This window comes from Acartia tonsa, chromosome 5 (genome assembly GCF_053477335.1).
Source record: "Acartia tonsa isolate MP-2025a chromosome 5, ASM5347733v1, whole genome shotgun sequence".
NCBI lineage: Eukaryota > Metazoa > Arthropoda > Copepoda > Calanoida > Acartiidae > Acartia > Acartia tonsa.
In genome coordinates, this window is record NC_137264.1 from 35,367,188 (window position 1) to 35,392,764 (window position 25,577).

Sequence of the window (25,577 nt, forward strand, 5' to 3'; positions counted from 1 at the left end):
TCAAGGCTACCAAAACGCATTTTTTGAAATTACAATACTTCAATATTTCCATCTTTGGGTATTTTCAAGAAAATATTCAATAGATTCCTTTAACTTTTATTAATTATAAATTTATAGATTTTTAAGATTACAGCTAAAAAATACAGATTTAAAGATCTGATTTTAAATCAAATATTTCATATTTAAAATTTGGCAACCGTTTTAGAGGTAAACAACCCTGAATAAAAAGTTGTCGCGAGGCGATTGACGTTTCGTATTCGGAACAAGTAAAATTTTACATCTTCAGCCAAATTTGGGACTTGTTTTGTGATTTGTATTTGTTTTAAAACAGACTTTAATTATTTTTTTGTTTTCTTTTATGCTAAAAATAAATTTGTTATATTTTATTACTTGCTATTATAATTGAATTTTCAGATATTATATCGAAAGTAGTACGTGTGGATATAACTGTCGAAACCTTGCTTAATATCATAAAGGTAAGAATTTCTTTTATTATTTAATTTTGTCATGGATATTTCACTGGCCTTCAAATTAGAATAAGCTCAATCTTTTTATATTTTCTTCTATTCAACTAATAATAGGTAAAGTGGTATTAGTTTTTTGGATTTTATTTTGATTATCGTGACAATTTGTCTGTAATACGATGCTACATGATTTTTAAATATGAATGAGAACCGTTTCTAATCTAGCGGATAATAATCGGTTTCGAAGTATCATTGGAAAAGTTATTCCATAAGGGCAGGATGAAATTAAGATTGGTAGCATGTTTTGAGTAATTAAATAAAATTTTGGTTAATTTTAAGTATGTATTTTATATGTTAAAGGCTACATGAATTTATATTTGAAATTTCTGTAAATCTAAACATTTTCTAATTTTTTTTTTGACGTAGATAATACTTGCAATAAAAAATAGGTTGTTAAGTAACCATTTATATTATGTAACATAATAAGGGGGGGGGGGAAGTTCTGACACTTTCGCGTAAACGGTGAGTATAGGCTTTATCTTTGGACTGAGAGGATAGGTTATTAGAGATAAAATCATTCTTATATGATGAATTTCCCCCAGATTTAAGATTTTTTGGATAGGCCTCCAGGTTCCGGAGCTCCAGGCCTTCAGGTGGTCTCTGGACAGGTAAAAAAATAAAAAATTTCTTATTTGAACAGTTAGAGGTAAGTTTATAAAACAACATAAGCTTCTTTTTATTTATTATTCATATATTTGAAGAAAAAATTACAATCGGCCTCCAGGTTCAGGTGCTGCAGGCCTCCAGGTGGCCTCTGGACAGGTAAAAAATCAAAATTTCTTATTTGAACAGTTAGAGGTAAGTTTATTAAACAACATAAGCTTCTTTTTATATATTATTCATATATTTGAAGAAAAAATTACAATCGGCCTCCAGGTTCAGGTGCTGCAGGCCTCCAGGTGGCCTCTGGACAGGTAAAAAATCAAAATTTCTTATTTGAACAGTTAGAGGTAAGTTTATAAAACAACATAAGCTTCTTTTTATATATTATTCACATATTTGAAGAAAAAATTACAATCGGCCTCCAGGTTCAGGTGCTGCAGGCCTCCAGGTGGCCTCTGGACAGGTAAAAAATCAAAATTTCTTATTTGAACAGTTAGAGGTAAGTTTATAAAACATAAGCTTCTTTTTATATATTATTCATATATTTGAAGAAAAAATTATAATCGGCCTCCAGGTTCAGGTGCTGCAGGCCTCCAGGTGGCCTCTGGACAGGTAAAAAACAAAATTTCTTATTTGAACAGTAAGAGGTAAGTTTATAAAACAACATAAGCTTCTTTTTATATAATATTCACATATTTGAAGAAAAAATTACAATCGGCCTCCAGGTTCAGGTGCTGCAGGCCTCCAGGTGGCCTCTGGACAGGTAAAAAATCTAAATTTCTTATTTGAACAGTTAGAGGTAAGTTTATAAAACAACATAAGCTTCTTTTTATATATTATTCATATATTTGAAGAAAAAATTACAATTGGCCTCCAGGTTCAGGTGCTGCAGGCCTCCAGGTGGCTTCTGGACAGGTAAAAATCAAAATTTCTTATTTGAACAGTTAGAGGTAAGTTTATAAAACAACATAAGCTTCTTTTTATATATTATTCATAAATCTGAAGAAAAAATTACAATTGGCCTCCAGGTTCAGGTGCTGCAGGCCTCAAGGTGGCCTCTGGACAGGTAAAAAATCAAAATTTCTTATTTAAACAGTTAGAGGTAAGTTTATAAAACAACATAAGCTTCTTTTTATATATTATTTAAATATTTAAAGAAAAACTTACTATCAGTCTCCAGGTTTGGGTGCTGCAGGCCTCCAGGTTGTCTCTGGACATGTAAATTTTTTACCTTAATAATTGAAAATAAACTCATATTTTTATTATATTATCTACTTACCTCATTGTGTGCGGGAAGGATGCTGTATCCCCCTTGAGGCTTAAGACTTACAGATTGGCTAGTTATAGAGCAGCTTTTGCAATAATAAACTACCTGGGTCTGTAATGCAGGGAAGGATCAAGTTATCACAATCTCACCAGAGGTTATCCAAAGGGTGCAGGGGGCCAGGACGGGAGTACGGTTAGGGTCTCCAGGCGGGGCCTCAGGGCATTTAATGGAGTCTGGAAATATTGGAAGGTCTTGATGTTTAGGCCTAAACAAATAGAGTTATATTTTGGGAAATTTGGTGGAAACCTAAACTTCACCCGGCCTAAGCTATTGTCCTATCCTCCCCCCAAATACATTATTTGTTAATAGGGAAAGGTGGAAAGGTTAATAATTTGAAGAACTAAGCTGTACCTGGATGTTAATTCTGGACAGCTTAGTTTTCCAAAGAGCCGGCAGACATTATAATTAAGCGGTCTGAAAAATGAAAATCTTTAATTTGCTGTTTGCAACCGCGAAATTAGAATGTCTGCCGCAGTGAGCCGCAGGCAACCCGTTGTTCTTCTCCAGTGGACTGGTGGCCTGAAAGTGTACATACATTAGTGTACATGACACTCCCGGCAAGAAAAAGAAGAACATAGGGGTGCGGGTTGATCACTGCAGTTTACAGAAGATAGGAAGAACGATACGCCCAGCAGCAATAGCCTTTAATGTGTTTTTTTTTTTTTTTTTTTTTTTTTTTTTTTATGGGGCGTATCGTTTACAATGGGTTAAAATAAATAAATAAATAACTATTTTGTAAACAATTTTAAATTTACAATATATGATTAATACTAATCCAGGTTTTCTTCGGCTGGAATCAATCCTCATAAGTGGGGTAAACTTCTTGGGGTAATCAATCATTTAATAATAAGATTATTAAAGACATTAGGCAGCATCTACTTGTTGTAAGATAACATTTAATAATGAGATTATTAAAGTTATTAAAGGGAGTGTGAACCTTTAAGCAGGATTTTTCTTTTGTAGTAATTGAATATTTAATAATGACATTATTAAAATCAATGTGCAGGATTATGTAGTGTAATGAGGTAGGGTTTTTTATCTTCGGCACTTACAGCCTTTATTAATAGCAGAGTTGAATTTTGGACATGCATAACATCGTAATGCTTGTCGGTTAAGTTATGTTTTTTCGGCAATTACAGCCTTTATTAGTTGCAGATTTGAAATTGGAAACGCAAAACATCGTAATGCGTGTCCGTGAGGTTAATTATTATCTTCGGCAAATTCAGCCTATGGCAAATTCAGCCAAAGTTTAACGGGTGTAACTCATTTGCGACGCATTGTGTTAACCCGTTTCAGGAACGGTTTTATTAGGTTTTTTGCTCTGAAGCGTATGACTCATCACACTTGGAGGCTGCGGACCTGATTTGGTCAACTAGTGCGAGCTCGTCCTCGGAGAACAGGATGGCGATGTGCCGGACACTCCTTCTGGTCTCATGAAATTCTTCCTTCCAGTGTTTCCGCCAATGGATAACTACCTGACGGACAATACCATCATCAGAAGTGATGAGGTGTAGGACCTGACCAAGGCGCCAGAGTTGATCGCCAATCAACTCATCTGGGGACCGGAGGAAAACGACGATATCCATCTCCTTTGGTTGTGGACCTGTTTTGCCAAATTTCTTTGGTCTTGGGATGTAATCTGGAAGGCGTTCATATAGCCAGATCTGCCACCATGATTGATAGAGGCGTTCCATCTGTTCCAAAAGGCGGGAGGGTTGTTCTACCCTCATTGGTCCAGTGGGGGCACGCCTGTTATTTCTGCCGTGTATCAGACGGTTCGGCGTGATAAGGTCTGCGTGACCTACATCCTCCGTTCTGGATACCATGCAGATCGGCATGTTGTTGATCTCATTTGCTATATATGAAAAGGCAGTCTCAAATGACATGACATCCAGTTTGAGACCGTTAAATGTTGCATGGAACAAGGTTTTGATTTCTTTGATTGAGCGTTCCACACAACCTTGATAGTTGTGAGCAGCAGTGGGACCGACCTCGTACTCTATGCTGCAACTTTTTCCATTGAGCGTTTTAGTGATGTCAGCCATGGAAAACTCCGATTTTGCTACGCCTTTTATGAGCTGTGCTCCTGGGTCGATGAAGACCTTTTTAGGGTAGCAATAACGATGAACGAATCGTTGGAATGCTTGGAGAAAGGCGTCTGTGTAATACTTAGTCATAACATAACACGCTGTTGCGGATGAGGCTGGGTCTCTACAGACTAGACCCCAAACCTTGACTGTGGACCTGTGGTTGTGTTCACAGTGAGCCAAGAACGGACCCATCAGGTCAAGCTGGCAGTAGTAGAACGGGGGAGCAATGGTCAATCTGTTTTGGTGGATTGGTCCCATTTCAGCTTCTAGAAGCTTGGCCTTGAACCTACGACAATGTGGGCAAGCCGCTCTAATCTCTTTGGAGAGATCTCTGCCATGGAGGATATAGGCGATGTGCCTAGATTCTAAGAGTGTTGCATTTACATTCCTGTGTAGTGCAAGCTCTTGGTGGGCGTATAGCATAACGGAGTATGCTATCAAGCTATACCGATCAACTATCGGTCTAACAAAGTGGAGGGGAGACAAATCAGGCATGATATTGTCAACGTCTTCAATGCTGGTGCCCTCGACAATACGACCATTGTATTTGATAATGCCGTCGTCAGTGACAACATTGTTGCCGTGGGCCTTAGAGTTGGAGAATTTAAGCACTTCTTTAGTGGCGAGCCTAAAGTAGTATTTCTCCGCCTTCTGAACTTCCTCGTCCAAGAGTTGGACAACCCGAGGAGTGGGTTGTGGAAGTGATGCCTTGTTGTGACGGTATGATTTAAAGTCGAAAAAGCAGAATTTTCGAACGATGGCCATGACCCGGAGAGATTTTGGCCATGACCGTTTACACGGGTCGTAGAGATAACTCGAGAACTTGGTTATCTCTGCCGTTCTTTCTTGGGGTGATTTCGTATCACCATGGAGGATTTTGACCTCTTGGGCAGCGGCCTGTTTCGCTTCCATTGTTAGTTTAAGATCTTGGAAGGATTGGGCTGGCATGTCCTGGTAATCAAGATACATCCAGGGTTTGCCATTTTGCCATTCAGATTTGGCGTCGATGTCCTTAATAGTGGCAAGGAACCGGGTGCCGAGATCCGCGATGTTGTTTTCTGACTCAACATGACGCCATTGATCCGGGGATGAGAACCGTCGAATTTCGATGACGCAGCTACGTACGCCCAGAGAAAGAGGACGTGCGTCTTGGTGAAGCCATGACAACACAACAGTAGAGTCTGTGAAATAGGTGACTTTGTCGACCTTGTCTTTGAGATTCTTGGCAACGGTTGTTGCAAGAATGGTGCCTACAACGGCTGCCCTTAGCTCTGCTCGAGGGATAGTGCTGCCAGTCACGATCTTTGACTTGGCAGCGGCCAATCGGACAGTGACCTCCCCCGAGAGAGATGTTGACCTAACATGCACACACACGATTGCCATGTTTTGGCTAGCATCAACGGATACTAGCAGATCAACTTTGGGTTGGGAGTTTGCCGGGATTACCGACCGTGGACAGGAAACTGACGCGAGTTGTTGCATCGTTTCAATGTTGGTCACCCATGTTGGAAGCAGTTTGGTTGGGAGCCCATCGTCCCAACCAGTAGCGTAAGAGAGGAGATCGTGATAGTCTGCTTTGAATTTAGCAGTCACGGGGGTGCAGAATCCGAGAAGGTCGAAGTTTGAGGCAACTTGCGACAGGATGGTTCTTTTCGTGAAACTGAGTAGAAGAGCCTCTTCAAGACTGCCTTCTACTGGCGGGGGTCTTTTCCCTCGTTTTGTTTTGCCAAACGACAGGGGTTTGACATCCAAGCTGAGAGTGTCAGCTAGTGGGGCCCAGCGATAGCCGAGGTAGCTAACATGTGTGCCGTCGTTGGACACGGTGTCTTCAGGTACAGCTGAAGATTTGACAAAGCTTTTGACGCTCATGCCTGCCAAGTCAAGAGTAAATTTGACTCCCGCAATGAGTTTGTCTAGTTCAGTTGCGGAGTCTGTTGAATCAGAAGTATCATCAACATAAGTTTTGGTTCTGAGAACCTGGGCACCTGCGGTATGTTCAGGGTGGTTGTCCATGACATACTGAGCTACCTGTTCAAGGCCTTCTGCAGTTTGATTGCCAGAAGGTTTGACCCCATAAATGATGGTACGCATGATGCGCGTTCTGACAGTGCCACCAGGGGTAAGGCTATCAACCCACAAGTACTTGTGCCAGCGGAAATCAGATGGATCCAACTTGATCTGGTTGTACGCCATCCGTATGTCGCATGCGAAAGCATGTGGTCCTGCTCTGAAGTTGATGTCCAGAGCTAAGATTTTTTCGAGCCTGTTTGTGCCCTTTGCTAGGACATCGTTCAGACTTTTACCTGAGGAGGTAGTTGCAGACGCATCAAAGACAACTCTAACTGGAGTGGAGAGAGAATTTTCTTTAGTGACGAAGCGCCAAGGGAGGTAGTATTCTCCTGGCAGATTGTCTACTAAGGCTCGTTCCTCAGGGGACAGGTCATCAATGTCACATGAATAGCCGTTTAGTGCCAACTTGTCATGTGATGCCATAACTTGCAGTTTGGCCTCTGGATCTTTCTGCAGTTTTCGCAGCTGCGATTCCAGAACTTTGAGGGCCCTATTTTTGTTTGGTTGTAACTCCTTGACCGGATCAGCAATGAAGGGAAGAGATGCTACGATCCGGCGTTCGTCAGGTAGGAATTTGACGGACTTTTTTATTAGGAGTTGTTCGGCCTCTTCTCTGAGAGAAGTTGCATCCAGAATGTCTCCGTTTTTGCAATCATTGCATCCACGGCATGCTATGCAACGGTAAGGTGCTTGAGTGCCTATGTCTTCACTCTCAAGATACTTCCGTTCATGTCGTTTGACGTGTTGAATATCGGAGCTGTATGTATGAACATCCAGCGAAGTGTCCTCCTCTGTTTTTTCCTCAACAGTGATTGGATGGAGGTATGGAAAGGTGTCGGTTAAGGAATCCGCGCACCAATTCCTACCACTGTTCAGAAGTGTTTCAGTGGTATAGCGGTAAGCAGACAACTCGTTGGTGAAAAAGAGAGCAGCACCAACAAAGTTTACAGTCTCGGCTGCTTTGGCCCAAGCCTTGTGGGGACCACCGAGTACACCTGTGTGGCCATCAATGCCCTTGAGTGGGCTTCTGTATAAGGATAAGCCACAGGGCAGTGAGCAGATACGCATTGGGAACAAGTAGTTGTACTTGATCCCCAAGATTATGTCAACTTGGCCTCCGCCAATGACATCTGGTACAGTAGGGAGAAGCTCGTGGCCTTTGTAGTGATTTGCGAGGTCACCATAAGGCTCTGTGAGTTCCCAACGAGGAAATGGGGCCGTCAGTGTGTCCATTTTTGCAGCAATTATAGTTGCGGACATGGCACTGTCGACTAATGGCAGTGTGAACTTGTCACTGCCATAGGGAAGATGGACGACTTTACCACCTGCTACATTCATGAGGGTGGGTCCAGGGCGGTGTTCTGTGGCATTTAGTCTAGCCGCTGCAGAAGCTGAAACTGCGGCTGTACCACAACCGCTGTCGTAAAAGACAAACAGCGGATTGCCGGAAAGATCAGGGACGTTTTGGCACATGAAGATGCCTGGGGCAGCAACATCAGGGAAGGTGTTGGGGTCGGAAACGTCAGGTGTGGTGTCAGAGGTTTGGAGATTCATGGTAATATTATCCATGAACAGAAGGTTGCCAGATGTTATAGGAACATCCTTGGGCAATGACTTGCGGAAATCGTCTAACCTCTTTTTATTCTGCTCGACATGAATAGAGCAGGCGAGGATATGCTTTTGCACGCGATGAGCAGACGCGTACTGGCAATTGTCAGCTTGACAGTAAAAGGTGGTGCGACAGTCATTTTTGTGGTTGTTCCACCATTCGTCAATATTGTCGAAATTGACGCTGGCGTCCATTCTGAGGCACCTGTGACAGGCTTTTGTCTTGCCATGGAGTTGACGTTTCTCCTTATGTGGTGTATTGATGTACACCTGGCATTGGAACAAATATGTGTGTTTGTTCTGACAAAGCGCGCAATCAGTTGGTACAGGCTTAGAAGCAGCGCCTGTGTATGTTAAAAGTGGAATGGGTGTCTTAGCGGACTTATCAGAGGCCCTGCCTTTAGGGCGTTGTTTTGGGTCCTCTGAGGCCGAGAAAGTGGAGGCCGTGTAAGTTTGAGAGGCTGGTTTACTCCGGTTCGAGTTTTTCTGACCAGGGTTGTTACCAGTCTGGTTGGACTGTCTATTGCCGGAGTTGCCGCTGCTCAAGTTGGTATTGTTACCACCAGAGGATGCGGTACCAGTATGGAGGGATGCTCCTTCATGCTGGTTAAGTTGGTATTGGAGCTGACGTAGTTCGCAATCCAAGAAGAGGAGAAGTTGCTCATAGCAGTACTGGCCATCTTCCTCCCCATTTTTGTCTGCGCTAAGCAGGAATTTTTTAGACATCTCCTTAAAGTAGTCCCCTTTAAGAAGGTTCAGTACAGAGTTGGCGATGTCCGTTTTGCCGTGGTACAAGGCTTGCTCTGCATCATTCTCTTTTGCAAATTCTTGGGTATCAGCAAGTAATGAACGGAGTTTTACCATCCATGTGATCTGCTGTTCCCAGTTGTATTTAGGGCATGGTCCCAGTTCCATGATTTTAGCCTTACGTTTGGCTATGATGCTGGTTTTGCTGCCGTAGTGGAACGACAGCTGCTTCATACAAGCCTTAATAGATTTTTCGGCTGAGCACAACATCTGCGCATTGCCCTGGAGACAGTTTTCTTTCAGGATTTCCAATGCTTCGACTTCTGCTATAGACGGCATTGAGTCGATATAAATCTGGAACTTCTTTTGGAATGTAAAGAGGTCAAGTTTATCTGTCTTGGCCCCGGAGAAGTGAGGGATAGGGATGTTGGAAGAGCGCTGATTGAAGGAGTGCCCTGAGATAGGTACTCCGAAACGATCCCTCAAGCGTTCAACGTAAGATTCCACGCTGGATATTTCCGTTTCAAGCGTGGTGGACTGGGCATCTAGTGCTGTTGCATCTTGCTCCATGTCCGTAAGCATTGCGTCCTCACACAAGGTTTTGGCTTTATGTAAGGTGCGCTGTGCCTTATCAAGTAGCTCTTTAAATTGAGCATTGAGCTTATTGAATTGACCTAACTGCTTAACTTCGGTTGCTTTAAGATCGCCGAACTTTTCGCAGAGGTCATCAAGCTCCACAAGCATGGGGTCCCTTTTTTGTTTTACCCTTGCTTGTTTTACCGCGTATGTCGTAGGGTTTATGCGGTTGGGGATGGGAGCTGTTTGCTGGAGCATAGTTGCAGCAGGAACAGCTGTGGCCTGAGTCGTAACTGCTGGAGGCACAATTACTTGGCCATCACATGGTAAGGTACCTGCCTCGGATCCGACTGCTGAAGTGGTAGTCGAGTCGTCAGAGCAAGTAGAGAGAGGTACTGCTGGAGGAGCAGTCGTCGTAATCGGTTGAGCTTTCAAACGTGATGTACGATGGTCATGAATGAACTCGATTTTTGAGCGCATGGCTATACGTAGCTGTAACGCTTTGTTCATGTCAGCTTCGGTGACCCTTGGGTCTGGGCTGTTGCGAAAGAAAGCTATGATGTGGCGAATTGACGAGGCTTTTTCTTCCAACAATGATAGACTATTGTCTAGCTTTTCAATGCTAAACCTGTCAGGGTTATTTATGATGCTCTGACAGTCTTCGTCTATCATCATGCACTCATCGCATTCGATGATGAGTTTGGTTGCCTCATCAGTCATGGTTGGGGTTTGTGCTGTAACAAGCGCAGATAGATCGACACTAATATTGTGTGTCGATGTGGAAGCGTTATAAGCGGAGCCTGGGAGGTGGTCGTGTAATGGGAACTGTTCAGGGTTATAAAAAACCTCGTCCTGAACCTCTTTCTGTAAATCTTCAGAATAGAGTTGTTCCAAAGCTTCTTCAAGAATTGAAGCCGATTTTTGGAAGGATGGTATGGGGGAATAATTATCCCAATCTAGTTGCTGTGGGGCTAGCTCAAACTCTTCAGTATCTGTAGGGGTTGTAGGGGTTTGTGGTGAAAGGCCGTTATACGGATGTGTAACGGGAAAAGTTACCAGTGGATCAACAGGTGAGGAGGGTAAGTGGGGGGCTGCAAGTAGTTGGGGAGCTGCAGGGGGTGTAGGGAATCCTCGGATAGGTGACGGGGATGGGCTACGGTGGTGGCTGTTTTGGCCTGGGGGGGTGCGACTAACGCTGGGCCTGCGTGAGGAAACGACGGGCCTAGAGTTGCGGTCAACCGGTTTTTGCCGTTGAAGTAGCGCTTTTTTTGTTTTAAGGAGTTTTTTGGCGCGTAATTCAAACGGGGTGTTGAGTTTATGTTTTTTGGCTAAAACTCTGACGGTTTTAGACCGACGACTCGCAACAGTCGCAGAGTCGGATTGTGAACGTTTGGTGTGAGAAGGGGTGGGGTGTGAGTTAGATGGATGATAGAGGGTGTTATGCCTTGAGCGTGTAATTGCTCCGGGCGGTTTAGTGAGGAAAATCTCCTTCATTGACCACTGAATGCTATTGTTAGTTTATTTATTTAAATTATAACCTCTCTTTAGCTTATATTTTTTTTTTGGTGTTTTTATATTTTTGTGTTTTTACAACAAATAAATGATGAGGGGAGAACCTTCACCGAATTTTTGTTGTCTTTAATATGGCGCAGTATGGCAGGGACCGCAAGCTATCAGGGAGATGAAAAGGGGTAGGGGGGAAAACAGGTTCGGATTATTTAACAGCTATATTGTTAAATAAGAGGACAAGGAGTTGTCCTATGGGTAGGGAGAAAAACAGGTTTGGATTACTTAACAGTTATTGTTAAATAAGAGGACAAGGAGTTGTCCTATGGGTGGGTGGCACTTAGTTGTAAAGCACCTCAGCAGCTGTACAGGATTAACAGTCTGTAAACATCAATGTGCGGGAAGGATGCTGTATCCCCCTTGAGGCTTAAGACTTACAGATTGGCTAGTTATAGAGCAGCTTTTGCAATAATAAACTACCTGGGTCTGTAATGCAGGGAAGGATCAAGTTATCACAATCTCACCAGAGGTTATCCAAAGGGTGCAGGGGGCCAGGACGGGAGTACGGTTAGGGTCTCCAGGCGGGGCCTCAGGGCATTTAATGGAGTCTGGAAATATTGGAAGGTCTTGATGTTTAGGCCTAAACAAATAGAGTTATATTTTGGGAAATTTGGTGGAAACCTAAACTTCACCCGGCCTAAGCTATTGTCCTATCCTCCCCCCAAATACATTATTTGTTAATAGGGAAAGGTGGAAAGGTTAATAATTTGAAGAACTAAGCTGTACCTGGATGTTAATTCTGGACAGCTTAGTTTTCCAAAGAGCCGGCAGACATTATAATTAAGCGGTCTGAAAAATGAAAATCTTTAATTTGCTGTTTGCAACCGCGAAATTAGAATGTCTGCCGCAGTGAGCCGCAGGCAACCCGTTGTTCTTCTCCAGTGGACTGGTGGCCTGAAAGTGTACATACATTAGTGTACATGACACATTGAAACCAAAAATTTAAACTACCATCCATATTTTATTGTAATGACCATTGGGAATCAGGCCATGTATTTGAAAATAAAAGTTTACCTTAAGAGTTAGAAGTATATAATAAAAACAAACATAAAATTAATTTCAAATGTCAAAAGAAGCTTATGTTGTTTTATAAACTTACCTCTAACTGTTCAAATAAGAAATTTTGATTTTTTACCTGTCCAGAGGCCACCTGGAGGCCTGCAGCACCTGAACCTGGAGGCCGATTGTAATTTTTTCTTCAAATATATGAATAATATATAAAAAGAAGCTTATGTTGTTTTATAAACTTACCTCTAACTGTTCAAATAAGAAATTTAGATTTTTTACCTGTCCAGAGGCCACCTGGAGGCCTGCAGCACCTGAACCTGGAGGCCGATTGTAATTTTTTCTTCAAATATGTGAATAATATATAAAAAGAAGCTTATGTTGTTTTATAAACTTACCTCTAACTGTTCAAATAAGAAATTTTGATTTTTTACCTGTCCAGAGGCCACCTGGAGGCCTGCAGCACCTGAACCTGGAGGCCGATTGTAATTTTTTCTCCAAATATATGAATAATATATAAAAAGAAGCTTATGTTGTTTAATAAACTTACCTCTAACTGTTCAAATAAGAAATTTTGATTTTTTACCGGTCCAGAGGCCACCTGGAGGCCTGCAGCACCTGAACCTGGAGGCTGATTGTAATTTTTTCTTCAAATATGTGAATAATATATTAAAAGAAGCTTATGTTGTTTTATAAACTTACCTCTAACTGTTCAAATAAGCAATTTTGATTTTTTACCTGTCCAGAGGCCACCTGGAGGCCTGCAGCACCTGAACCTGGAGGTCGATTGTAATTTTTTCTTCAAATATATGAATAATATATAAAAAGAAGCTTATGTTGTTTAATAAACTTACCTCTAACTGTTCAAATAAGAATTTTTTTATTTTTTTACCTGTCCAGAGACCACCTGGAGGCCTGGAGCTCCGGAACCTGGAGGCCTATCCAAAAAATCTTAAATCTGGGGGAAATTCATCATATAAGAATGATTTTATCCCTAATAACCTATCCTCTCAGTCCAAAGATAAAGCCTATACTCACCGTTTACGCGAAAGTGTCAGAACTTCCCCCCCCCCCTTCTTAATCTAACCAATGTTCTATCAGCCCATTAATTATTAAATTAGTAAAATTGCTCAAAAAAATTATAAATGAAAGTTGGGTATAAATGATTAAGTGAAAGAAATAAATGTAAATAATAAAAATTTTTGTTCAGAGTTTTTAAAAAGGAGAGGGAAGGAAGGATCTTTTCTAAAGTAAAAGATAAACAAATACACATTTCCAAAACTCTAAAAGGAAGTAAGTGGAAGTAACGTAAAAGGAATAAAGAAAAAGGTAAAGTTAAAACTACGTGAGTTAAACTAAAACGTGAGAGCCTAAACATGTCGGAAGGAGACCAAGAAATGAGTCAAGTTGAGGAGATCAAGGTAGAAAAAAATGAGGGAGATGATGATAAGAAATCGTACAGGCTTTTCGTGGGCAAGCTTAACATTATAACCAACGAACACACCCTTAAACGCTACTTTAGCGACTTTGGGGAAGTTGAAGATTGCTTTATCATGCGTTTTCCAGACACCAAGAAGTCCAAGTGCTTCGGATTTCTCAACTTTAAGACTGAGAAAGCTCTAAACGATGCCCTGGATGGAGAACATGTTGTGGATGACAACAAATTGGAGGTCCGCAAGGCTGTCCCAAGGGGAGAGTCGGAGGCCGAGGTGTTCAAGAAGGAGCGCGCCAAGTATCAGGACAGCAAGATGTATGTCGGCGACCTCACAGAGGACACAAATGCCGAGGATCTCAAAGAATACTTTTCAACGTAAGTTTTTTATTTTTGTTTGGTGGTAATTTGACTTAATAATACTGTTGTATAGTTTACGTTAAAATCTTTATTGAAAACTAATGAGGTCAGTATTCAATTGTCATCGAATGCATTGTTTTTAAATAATTGACAAATAGTTTGGACTAAAAAGATTAGGTACCTACCTACACGATTGTTTTAAAAATCCTAATCGTTTTATTTTCGAATATTTTTTGAAATATTCATTATTTGTTTAGTTTTGGTACAGTCGTGGACTCTTTTATCATGAGAGATGGTTACACTGGCAAATCAAAGAAGTTTGGATTTGTTTCTTTTGAGTAAGTTCCTTGTATTAACAGTATTTTAGATAATTTTCAGTATGGTTTCGAATCATTTCAATCTAATGATTTAAATCAATGATTATATGTTATGCTTTATAATCATTTTAATTTTTGTTATTGTTTTTAGGACCACTGAAATGATGGAGAAATGTATTGAAGCCAAACCTCACACAATAAATGAGAAGGAAGTTGAACTACGCAGAGCTGCACCAAAGTAAATCTTAGTTTATTGCAAAGACAAGAAAGTTTTAAAGAAGATACCTAGTTTTGAATTTTTATAGATAAAGTCATTATTATTTACTTTGTAGTGATCTCATTATTATTTAATTTATAGTTTGCAATACGAACATTTGAAATGTTACCCTTATACTATTTCATAACAAGAAACGCCTGAACATTAAAGGTTGAATTAAAGTCATAAAATGCACAGGAACGTTTAAATCATTTAATCACTATTTTTAAAATACTATATAAATTTTAGGAAAGGAGCTTTTGGCAAGAGAAAGTTCGAGGATGATAATGATGACATCATTGAAGGTATTTAAATACTTTTTGCTTTGCTCCTTAAACACATGATCGTTCTTATTTTCCTGAAACTGCAAGCGTCACTTTCATTATTTGGTATAATTGAAAATTTTATAATTTTGGAAAATCATATCATAGTGCTAAACAAGGATGTTAATATTCAAGGGAGGTATGTCGATAGAAATTATCTGATTGTTTAGGTGAACATGTAGAATTACGCAGACTTTATGTTGGTTCTATTCCCACATCTGTTCCTGAAGATGAAATTCAGGAGTATTTTGAAAAGTAAGATTATTAAATTTAGTTTCTTAGGCTATCTAGATAGTCATTAGCCTGAGTGTAAAAGGATCAAGTGTTCCAATCAAGGATCTTTACAAATGAATTTAAATTCTCATAATGTCAAGGTCTATGACTTGACTATTTGTGATATTATTAGAGTTTTTGAAAAATATGGAAATGTCTTTAGATTACAAGACTTAAAGCTAATGCTTAACATATCTTGTCTTTCTTTGGTTTTAACTTATTGTAAGCAATAGGACAATGTAAAACATCTTAACCATTAAAGAACCATTTATCTTTTAAACAAATTTTGAATAAAATTAAAAAAGATTTAGTTTTATTGTGCTTTTCTTCAAATAAAAATTGCTTACGTCATATTCAATTATTATTCAACCACTTATTACATTATCTAATGCTTATTATTTTACTAGATACGGAAAAGTTATCGAATGCACCTTACAGAAGAACAAGTCGACTGGAAAGTCCAAGGGAATGGCTTTTATTACGTTTGCAGAGGTAAATATCATTTTCAGCATTTATTTTTTCTTCAAACAGAGCACAGTAAATAATCTAATTTCGTCTCGATAAACTTCATTTTTACTTAAGTTATGATAAGATTTTCCATAATTATTGTTGTACTGTCTTGCAAATTACTGTTCGTTTTTTTCGTCTTCTAGACTTTCTATCGCTATCCTTTTCTTATTCTATAATAACCAAATGCCCTTAAAATTATCTTTGAAATTATATCTAGGCTAAAACAGTAAATGACATCCAAGCAGAGAAGTCTCACAAAATTGGCGGTAAAACAATTGAATGTCGCAGACCTGCCCCCAGAGGCTGCAGCCCTAGGTCAGTTTAGCATTCCTCATTTTTGTTACAGTGTAGCTAATCCATAAAGCAACCACCTCGTAGCCAATGCGCAAATAGCTCTTAGAACGCGAATTTCGTTTTGAAACTTGGCATGAGTAAGTAATCCTTGGTAACCCTAAATCGAATAAAAAGTTGGAAAATTAACAGCTGCCGGCTCAGCCGTTTTTAGGCTTTTTTAGGGCAAAATTATCGTTAATAATACAAATAAAGTTATTTCTCGCATCGTATTATAAACGGCTTTCCGCGGATATAGAATGTACAATTATAAGATTAAAACCAGTTTTTTTTTTATCCCGTGCCTTCAGTTTTAATCTTATGATTGTACATTTTTATATTCGTAAAAAGCTGGTTATAATACGATGCTAGACTTAGTTTTTTCGTATGGATGAGAACCGGTTCCTATCCACCGGACTTGAATGAATACGAGAAAACTTTTTACAAATTTCTATTACCAGCTGCTTTACAACTAGAACCGACTAGAAACGGCTGCTAGAAGCTACAAAATGCCAAGAGTAGGTATAATTTTAATAGGACCAAATAATGTACAAAAAAACATTAAAAAAGTTGATTACTACGTAATTACTGATGGATGTGCCCTGAAAATAGCCTAAAACCGGCTAAACTGCTGAGCTTCAGCCGCCAGCCGTTACTTTTCCAATTTTCTATTCGAGTTAGGGAAAATAGACCCATCAAGGATTTTATCCTGAAAAGTACCATATGCGCATTGATTACGAGATAGTTGCATTAAAGTAATGTATTCACACAATGTTTTCATACATGAATTAAAAGTACAAGATGAAACGATAGTTAAAATTTAAAAATCATATTGGAGAGGAAGGAATTTATGATTTTATTCAATGTAATCGTATGAACTCTAGTTCAGTATTTCATCCCTATTCATAATTATACAACAAACTGCAAGAAATAATAGAAAATATTCAACGATATTTTGTAATTTAGAGACCCTGAGGTTTTAGCTGTGACCAACAAACTTTGGGTGGGAGGTTTCTGTGAAACTGTTGGAGAGAAGGAAGTCAAGTAAGTCAGGGATCTAAAGGGATAAGACAATGGCCGATAAATCGATGTATATCCCCAATGATGATTATTACTGCTTCACTAGATTGAAATTACTGTTTGAAACGTTTGAACACTCAACTTAATTAAAATATACTAAAGTCCCCACAAGTTCTTAATCTAACGAATAAGAAAACGTAATTAAAAAACTTTTGGGACAAGTTTCTTAAACAGCCCATTGTCCCCTCTCTTTCTGCAAGTAATTTTATTCTGTCATTCTGTCAAAACTATAATCTTGGTACCCAATGAATTCGCCATAAGATGAAGTGCCCAAAACTTAAGAGTTCTTTTTGGGTTTAGGTTTTAAACATTTTGCATGTCTCCTAAAAATAGCTAAAAACTTGAACATTTGAGATATTTAGTATCCAGAATAAGAAGTAGAAGTAGAGGTTTTCCCCCCCGCCTTTATTTGAAATTTAAGTAGTGCAGTTGCATTTATTATGCCACGGGGCTAAAAAAAACTAGTTTTAATCTCATAATTGTACATTCTATATCCGCGGAAAGCCGTTTATAATACGATGCGAGAAATAACTAATCTCAGATGATTGAGAAAGTTGTCTAATTTGGCGAAAAAAGGCAAAAAAAATTCAGCGGGAAAGAACGGTAGCGTTCAGTTCCATATTGATCTCCACAAATGCAACTGCTGTGCCGAATTTTAGAGTTTTAACTCTTTTATGGGCTGAGATCATGCACGTACTTTTGGTTTCAAAAAGTGGCACATCCGCCTCCCCCCTTTGAACCATTTTGGACAAGTTTAATGCCCAGTAATTTTACGTGGAAATTTTTAGGCCCCAATTTGGAGGCCCTAAAAAATCCCCAAAAGTGGGTAAGAAACCCCCTTATGTACAGAAGAAACTTATAACTTTGTGTAATTTAGGGAATATTTTGAGAAGTTTGGTACAGTAGAAGACGTGGAGGCTTTGATGACTCCTGATAACAGAATGAGAGGATTTGGTTTTGTCACATTTGAAAGCAGTGACACTGTTGACAAAGTAAGTTTATTTGCCTTGTTTATTGGCGTATTCATAAATTAAAAAGATGTAAAGGAGAACCATATCGTTTCAGCAATTGGCGAGATCCTTCTCTACAGTCAAAAAAGTTTACTACTTTGTATCTGACACAAAAAGATCTGGCTCAACAAATCAAATAATAAGACATTGCAGTAAGAAATCCGGCGTTATCCTCTTAGAAGTTTTTTTTCAATTTTACTAAACTCTATCTAAGAGGATAACGCGGGATTTCTAACAGCAATGTCTTATTAGATTTGTAAATGCCAGATTTTTGTTTGTTAGACATAAAGTAGTAAGCTTTTTTGTCTGTAGCGAAGGATCTCGCTAATTGCTGAACCGATATGGTTCTCCTTTACATCGAAGCTTCTTACGGGTCCAAGGAAGGTTTATAACTATTTTCGCAAAGGGTTTCTCCACCCTCCCAGGAGAAATTGACTCTAACCTCTCCCCTCTCCCACCAAAAAAAGTCATGTTTTGCTTTTCCATTTTAAAAATAAAATTGAAAGTGTATGGTAATCTTTCCTCACCCCCCTTCTCCCATTCTCTGAAGTGTCCCTAAATGATTCTTCTAGAGGCGTAGCCGCTAGTATTATAATAGAAAACATGTTTTGTTTAGAATATTCATTATAATTTTTATACGCTCTAAAATATCATGGTTTTAAAATATTCAAGTTATAACTCAATGTGAAACTTAATCTAGGTTGTATTAATGGCACGTCACTTTATCGGAGAGAGAAGGATGGATGTCAAGAAAGGTCTCGACAAAAGGGTAAGTTCATTAATTTCGCAATTTTTTTGGCTTACTTACTATCACAATTAAATAACCCGTGACTGTTTTGAAAATTTTGAAAATCGGAGAAGAAAAATTCCGCAAAATCTACTTGTCTTCTCATCTCTAAAATTACCTGTAGGAAGGGAGGTATGAAATATTTTTTGTTGCAGGGGAAAAAATAATCTTGCAGAATATACACCCCTGTATTCATCCCAAAAATAGTGTCAAACCGCCCAAATGCTTTTATTATACGACGTTAATTTTGTCTGTCTAGGAAATGGCGGCTATCAAGAGACAACGAGAGGCAGAATTTATGGAAGCTCAGTACAGAATGGGTGGTATGAACGCCGGCAGCGGTGGGTTCGGGCGCGGGGCTAAGGCTCCCCGCATGGTCGGCAACTTTGGACGTGGTGGAATGCATGGAGGTGACAGGAAAACGGTAATTTTTTTATATGAATAATATTTTTCAATATTAAAACAAGCAAATGACCATAAAAGATAAAAAATAACTAATAGGTACTAGGATATGATAATACAAATTTTTTGTCTTTTAAAATCAGTAATATGTTAGGTAATCTGTGCTTAGCGAGATTCCCCCCTCCGCAAGGGTGTATATTTTCAAATTTGACCCTGCTGAGGGGGGGGGGGGGTGTAAAAATTAAGAGAACTGAAAGCATTTTTTCCCCATTTTTCTCACCTTTTTTGTGAAAAAAAACTTAAAGAATATGTGGTAGGGGGGATACTATGAATAAGATAAAGAGTTTTAAAAATATTTTTCCATTTTATTTCCTTCCTTGCTGGAAAAAACTAGGAGGGGAAAAAAAATAATTTTGCAACAGGAGAAAAAAATTAATCTAGTGCAGAATATTCCCCCCTGCCACTCCCCCCCGTAATCATTAACTTTGAAATAAGTTGCAAAAGGATAAAGGGTGGCGGGAGGGTGGACTATTTTATTTTTGGTCATGTATTTCTATGTGTAGCTGAAAGTTCATAATAATGGTAGTGGGTTAGTTATTATATTATATGTAGGTACCTAATACTAATATAAATCTCATTGTTTTAAAAGCAATGATTTTTATAGGAAATTCTATCGAAGATTGACGCCATCTATGACAACATAGCAGAACTGAACCAGCTGACAAATGACCCTAGCATAGCGGACAAGCTGATGGGGATGAGGGGCGGTAGCGGTGGTGGTGGCTGGGGGGCCATGAGAAGTGGTGGAGGCGGTTGGGGTGCCAGCAGGCCAATGGGAGGTGCAATGGCTGGGGGATACACAAATTTTTCAAGGAAATAATACTTATATTTTACAGTTATAGTTTAAAGTAAAACTTATAAAGATACAGAATTCAAACACAATCTATAATACAAAGTAGCTTGATGTCTGTCCGTCTGAAGCTTAAGATCTCAGTAACCACTAAAACGATTGGACTGTACTCTTCAGGGAATATATTTACTAGTCCTGTGGTGGTTTTAAGCTATTTTCTTGGGGGGTGTGAAACCCTTAACCCCCAAAATTAAAAATTCCCCCCCCACCCAAAAAAAAAATTAAATTGTTTTTAGGCAGTTTATTCACAAAAATTGGCAACCAGAAATACCTACTTAACTTTAATTTTTTTTTAATTTACCTCTTGAGAAAAAAAAGCCCCTAGAGGCTAGGGGCGAAGCCACTAGTTTGTTATAATGTAGATACGCGTGCATTTTTAAATTAAATATTGTAAGGGTAGACAACAACAAAGAAAATAAATAAAGATAAGGGGTAACGGCTAACGGCTTATATTACATCCCACTGGTAACCTACCTCTCTCCGGGACCCCACCCCTCGGGCGATAGTGGACAAAATAATGCCACGTGTCCCGGTCATACGCCGTCACGCGTCAGGTTGTAAGGGTGACGCAAATTTCATATCTTAGTTTTCGCGATTTGAAATAAACTTATCTTTGTATTATAGCGAATTAAATAATTTTGCAAGAAACGCTTTTATCTTATAGAGTAAAAAATAAATCAAATAGCTAAAACTGAGATCTGAAATTTGTGTCCCCTTCCAACCTGACGCGTGACGGCGTATGTCCGGAAAACGTGGCATTATTTTGTCCACTATCGCCCGAGGGGTAGAGTCCTGGAGAGAGGTAGGTTACCAGCGGGATGAATAGTAACATAATGCCGTAACTTGCGTTTGTACGCGGTTATACGCAATCAGGAACAAGGTATAACCAACAAGTGAAATTAATCTAAAATAATATTTGGGGGGCAAATGCAGAGTTCGTCTATTTTACTATGTCCCCCCCCCCCCCCCCCCCCACCCACCAACGAAAAACACACATAGGTTTTGTGATTTTTTCCAAATTCGTTTCATTGTTGGTATAAGCTGATTAGCAATGTTCGAATCCTGACCCAATTGATTTGATTTACTTTTTTTCTCTATAGGATTAAAGCGATGCTTTCAAGATTATTTAATTCGCTTAGATTAGATAGGTATGAGGTAAATTTTTCTGAAATTTGCTTCACCCTTTCCAATATTGCGTATGGCAGCTTGCGACCGCGAAAAACGGTATTTTATTACTAGTCATCGCCAGAGGAGTTTAGGGTTCGTGCCTAATTAAGGTGGGGTGTCTGAGGGGGAAGGGGTGGGTGCCCTAGGGATTGAGGGGGGGGGGGTATTGTATCGGATTACGTAATTCCTCTAGTTTGAAGAATATAGCACGCAAGTACTATTTTTCAAAGGGATAGTTGCATGAGTATTTGATTGCAAGCATAAGTTACAAGAAAACCATCTAACATATATAATTATAATTTTACTTTAATTACTTTAATAAATTATTTTTTCTAATTACATCGTTGGCTACAACTGCATATGGTTGTCTACTATTTTTTTTAAAGATCTGTCATTTATGCAAAAAAAATTAATATATAAACCAATTTTTTCAAGATTTTTCGCTTTTTGTTATACATTCCTTTTAATTGAAACATAAATACCTAAGTAAAAGTATTTACTCAATATTTTTTTTGTCGTGGTCGCAATTTTTTTTATTAATGAACAACAGTTCCGTGATTAATATTTTAGTTCATACTAAGATGTGATGTTGTGACAAATAGCTGTAAAATGCGATTTAAACATATATTTTTTAACAGTTAGACTAGGTGTATTGTTAATCTATTTGTTTTATTAAATATTTCACTAGTTAATGTCTTAAAAGCTTGCCTCCAAGAGGTTATGGAGTGTAAGAAAAATATTTTTGTTGCGGGGGGAGGGGAAAGTAACTTTTTAGTGAGGTATTCTTTTCTTTACTAAGGGACTACCCGGACGGACTTACATAAACGATCACATTTGTATTATTATCATTTCTTATCTTTCTTTTGTTTACTTTTCTCCTCCCCTTTTTATTTCCTCGCATGCAATTTATCATATATGGTACACATTAATTTTAATTACAAATGATATTTATTGTAGTGAACAAGGAAAAATTAAATTGTTATTGTTATTAAAACGTAGATATTAGTGATCATTTTTTACTGAGATTAAATTGCATTTAGAAATATTTTATTTATTACACTAGAAATATTATTAAAAATCATCTATCATAAAATTTTTGAAAATATTACACACGCCCACTTCATATTGAAAATCTTTCGTATTGTCATAAGGAATGCCTTGGTATGTATCGCATCGTATTAGAGACAGCTTTCTGCGGATATTAAAATGAAAAATGTTAGATTAAAACGATTTGAGTTTAGTTTGCCCAGAGGGTCCGAAAGCCCCGGCTAACAAAACTTTAATCTATAATTTTTCTTCAAGATTAATGGAAAATTGTCTTAAATGAGGATGACTTTTTAGTATGGCTGAGAACTGGATATTAATCTGTTTCGAAGCTATACTAGAAAATAGCGTATGACATTTATAGAGCTCGCCTGAAAAGTACAACCCATTAAATTCGGACCAACGATTATGGAGATCTAAAGCTTCAAACACAAAAGATTTTTCTTAATATTAAAGGTTTTATTTTCGAATTTTAGAGTGTTTCGACTTCAAACCCCCTTCCACCTCAAGTGCCCTAAGACGCCTTTAGGGGCGTAGGCGCTAGTAAACATAAAAGTTCCTAAAAGAGACATTTAAGTCAGGGAGTAAGGGAAGGGACAATGGGCAATTAATTCAATTTAAGAGTTTTTGAAGAAAGGCCATGAAAACCAGAATAATCCCGAAAATATGGTGGAAATTGTAAAGTGATTGTTGATTAAATCTAAGAAAAACCGGAAACTAAGAAAAAAGTTCCAAGAAAAAAAGCAATCATTTGAAAATAAGATTACCAGTATTACAGACTGACATAACCATTCTGTAATTAATTACTAGAAATATCTCCCTGGAACTCTACAGATGACAGGGAAAGAGAAAAGGTATTTGGGGGCAAGTGATGTGAACACAAAAAAAAGGGGCAGGCAGGCGTGTAGCTGGATGGGCAAGTATGACCCGCACGCCTTCCTGCCCCTTTTTATCCTGCTTATTTCCCCCACCTCCCTTCTCCATTTCCCTTTCTCGTCTACTTTTAAAAAGGAGGTGGGGATGAAGGGAGAGAAATATAGTATGGAAGGGGGGCCGTGTATTTATATTTGAAGTACTCTCTGTCTGCAAAACTATATATATTCAAAACTAACATAGCTAGTAACGGCATTCCTTGCGCAAGTCCCCAAACTCAGCCAGAAACTGCTAAATTCTTGCACATTCCCTTTAAGCCAGTCCCCAAAGTCTGAGACTCCTAAAGATTGAATATTCGATCCATTGTCCCCTCCCTTACTCCCTGCATTTAAGTATTATTTCAAACTTTAGTGATGAGGGCTACGATGCTAGTTATGGTGGCGGTTGGGGAAGCGGAGCCGGCGCTGGTTACGGCGGAGGCTATGGCGGCGGATCTGGTGCTGGTTACGGTGGAGGCTATGGCGCTGGCGGCGGTATTGGTTACGGAGGTGGTAGCGGATACGGAGGTGGTAGCGGATACGGAGCTGGATATGGGGGAAGTTATGGCGGCGGAAGCGGTGCAGGTTATGGAGCAGGATATGGAGCCGGTAGTGGGTCAAGGTTTGGCGGCGGTTACACAGGCAGCTCGAGACCCTCGGGCGGCAGAGGAGGAAGGGGGGGAGGATACAGTGCAAGATATTAATGTACTCATTTTGAAATGTCAGATTATTTCTTTTACATTATTCAAATTAACTACCTTGGTATTTGACTAATGTAATGTTGCAAAATATGTAATTTTAGTTATTGTAATGTACACTTTGTTTTAATTTTATTGTATCTTTGAACCTATCTTTACTTGTTTTCATTTGTTATCAAATAAAGTAATAATTTTTGCATTGGATAAAGGTTTATAAAAATTTAGTTAAATCCAGAAAAAACTTGAGCATTTTTTAAACAAACTTTAATTGTAATTGCCAAAAAAATATTCTTTGATAAGAATTATTTAAATTAGTAATGATGTTATTGTTACTAATAATTCTTACATGAAATAAACATATAAACAGTCTTAAATGATTTTATTTTTTCCCGCATTTTAAATGTTTTGTTTCAGAGTTTCAATAACATAGAATGCCGAAATCTTCGGAGATAGATTCTCCGCCTCTTTCACCAGGTATTTCAAACGGATTGATAAATGATATAAAGTTCAGCTTTTGTCAAAAATGTCTCCTAGAAAAAAATGCCTGTATAATTCGTACAAAGTAAAGTAAAATAGTAGGTAAAGTGGGGCGAACTCTGCTTTTTTCGGTTTTTTGAACCTGCAAATAGTATGAATTATTTTTTTTAAATGGGACCAAGACCAGTAGAAAGATCTTGGAAAAGACGATCAGGTCCTAAAAGGACGTAAACCTAGGACTTTGGGAAGTTTGTCAAAATTGACCTCAAAAACGGCACAGACTTCGCCCCGCCTCGAGGCGAAGTTGGTAGGGCATTTTCAAGCTTAAAAAATCGATGACATATTGATTTTATTACAGCATGCCCAAAAGGTAAAAGTTGCTAAATCATAATGTAATAGCATGCACAAAAATTTTTATTAAGATAGGTCAATTTTTCTACCTTAAAAAATAATTTTTATGAAGTACGCGAAATTTGACATTTTTCCTCAAATTGTTTTGATAAAAAAAATATAAATACTTCTAGAAAAAATAACTTTTTATGACTTTTAAGGCCTGATCCTTAAAATTCAGGCAATTTTGAATAGATTTGGCCAAAAAAAAATTTGCAGAATTTCCTAAAAAATTAAAGTTGAAAAAAAAAGAGAAGTTTGGCAAAATCTGTGGTTGATTTTCCAGCTTCAAAAAACCTATGACATATTGATTTAATTACAGCATGCCCAAAAGGTTAAAGTTAAAATGTAATAAAGAGCATTCACAAAAAATTTATGAAGATCGAACAATTTTTTCCGCCAAATTTTTTTTTTTCAAAGTACGAGTTCGCCCCGCCTAATAAAAAGATTTGAGAAAAAACTATACAAGCTTTTTAAAAGTTTTCAACGGAAATGGATAGCCAATTAGATTCTTAATAAGTCCCCTGAAGACGTCTAAGCTCTAGCTCTTACAAGTTTTTGTCCAACTTACTGTTGTTCCGACCGAAGCAAAACAATCGAAATTTTTTTTGTCGTCCGACTTTGAGACCCAATAAGTACCATAAAACTTTTTTATAGGCAATTTAATAAGGAACAAATTTGATTTTATGTTTTTTTCTGTCAGTCGATTAGAACATGGAGAAAAATCATAATGTCATTTAATGAAGGCGTGTAAAAAAATAAAGACTTCGCCCCAATACAGAGA

General features: G+C 38.5%; 3 protein-coding genes across 10 annotated transcripts in view; 2 read left to right on the top strand and 1 right to left on the bottom strand.

The window, feature by feature from the left end:
- Nucleotides 1–115: 115 nt before the first annotated feature.
- On the top strand, nucleotides 116–24,341 carry LOC145319370 (uncharacterized). Of its 2 annotated transcripts, none has more exons than XM_080161477.1 (14): nucleotides 116–476; nucleotides 13,327–13,926; nucleotides 14,166–14,246; nucleotides 14,377–14,463; nucleotides 14,731–14,786; nucleotides 14,975–15,059; nucleotides 15,485–15,569; nucleotides 15,805–15,902; nucleotides 16,884–16,961; nucleotides 17,875–17,989; nucleotides 18,708–18,776; nucleotides 19,054–19,218; nucleotides 19,861–20,067; nucleotides 23,600–24,341. In XM_080161477.1, exons 2-14 carry the CDS (start codon nucleotides 13,493–13,495, stop codon nucleotides 23,930–23,932), a joined length of 1,893 nt encoding a protein of 630 aa, XP_080017603.1. In that variant the 5' UTR covers nucleotides 116–476; nucleotides 13,327–13,492; the 3' UTR covers nucleotides 23,933–24,341. The 2 variants fall into 2 exon arrangements, with proteins under 2 accessions (XP_080017603.1, XP_080017604.1); XM_080161478.1 differs by having other exon boundaries at nucleotides 19,876–20,067.
- LOC145319357 (uncharacterized) lies at nucleotides 2,407–9,330 on the bottom strand. Its single transcript, XM_080161442.1, has 2 exons — nucleotides 2,806–9,330; nucleotides 2,407–2,659 (listed from the first exon to the last, which is right to left on the bottom strand). The coding sequence occupies exon 1, from the start codon at nucleotides 9,306–9,308 to the stop codon at nucleotides 3,762–3,764; it is 5,547 nt and encodes a 1,848-aa protein (XP_080017568.1). The 5' UTR covers nucleotides 9,309–9,330; the 3' UTR covers nucleotides 2,407–2,659; nucleotides 2,806–3,761.
- LOC145319372 (uncharacterized) overlaps nucleotides 24,318–25,577 on the top strand; it is a 44,543-nt gene continuing 43,283 nt past the window's right edge. For all 7 annotated transcript variants that reach the window (XR_013879825.1, XR_013879826.1, XR_013879827.1 and 4 more), the window contains exon 1: nucleotides 24,318–24,400. Coding sequence is in view for 4 of the 7 variants with exons in the window: in XM_080161479.1 (XP_080017605.1) it covers nucleotides 24,358–24,400 (43 nt within the window). In the remaining 3 variants the exon portion in view is untranslated. The remainder of the gene's footprint in view (nucleotides 24,401–25,577) is intronic.

Excerpts from the sequence above, each read along its gene's own strand:
- LOC145319357 (XM_080161442.1), bottom strand. The coding sequence starts at position 9,308 with ATGCCGTCTATAGCAGAAGTCGAAGCATTGGAAATCCTGAAAGAAAAC.
- LOC145319370 (XM_080161477.1), top strand. The coding sequence starts at position 13,493 with ATGTCGGAAGGAGACCAAGAAATGAGTCAAGTTGAGGAGATCAAGGTA. Across the intron at positions 15,060-15,484 it reads ATTCAGGAGTATTTTGAAAA|ATACGGAAAAGTTATCGAAT; the intron begins GTAAGATTATTA and ends TTATTTTACTAG. Across the intron at positions 18,777-19,053 it reads AGAAAGGTCTCGACAAAAGG|GAAATGGCGGCTATCAAGAG; the intron begins GTAAGTTCATTA and ends TTGTCTGTCTAG.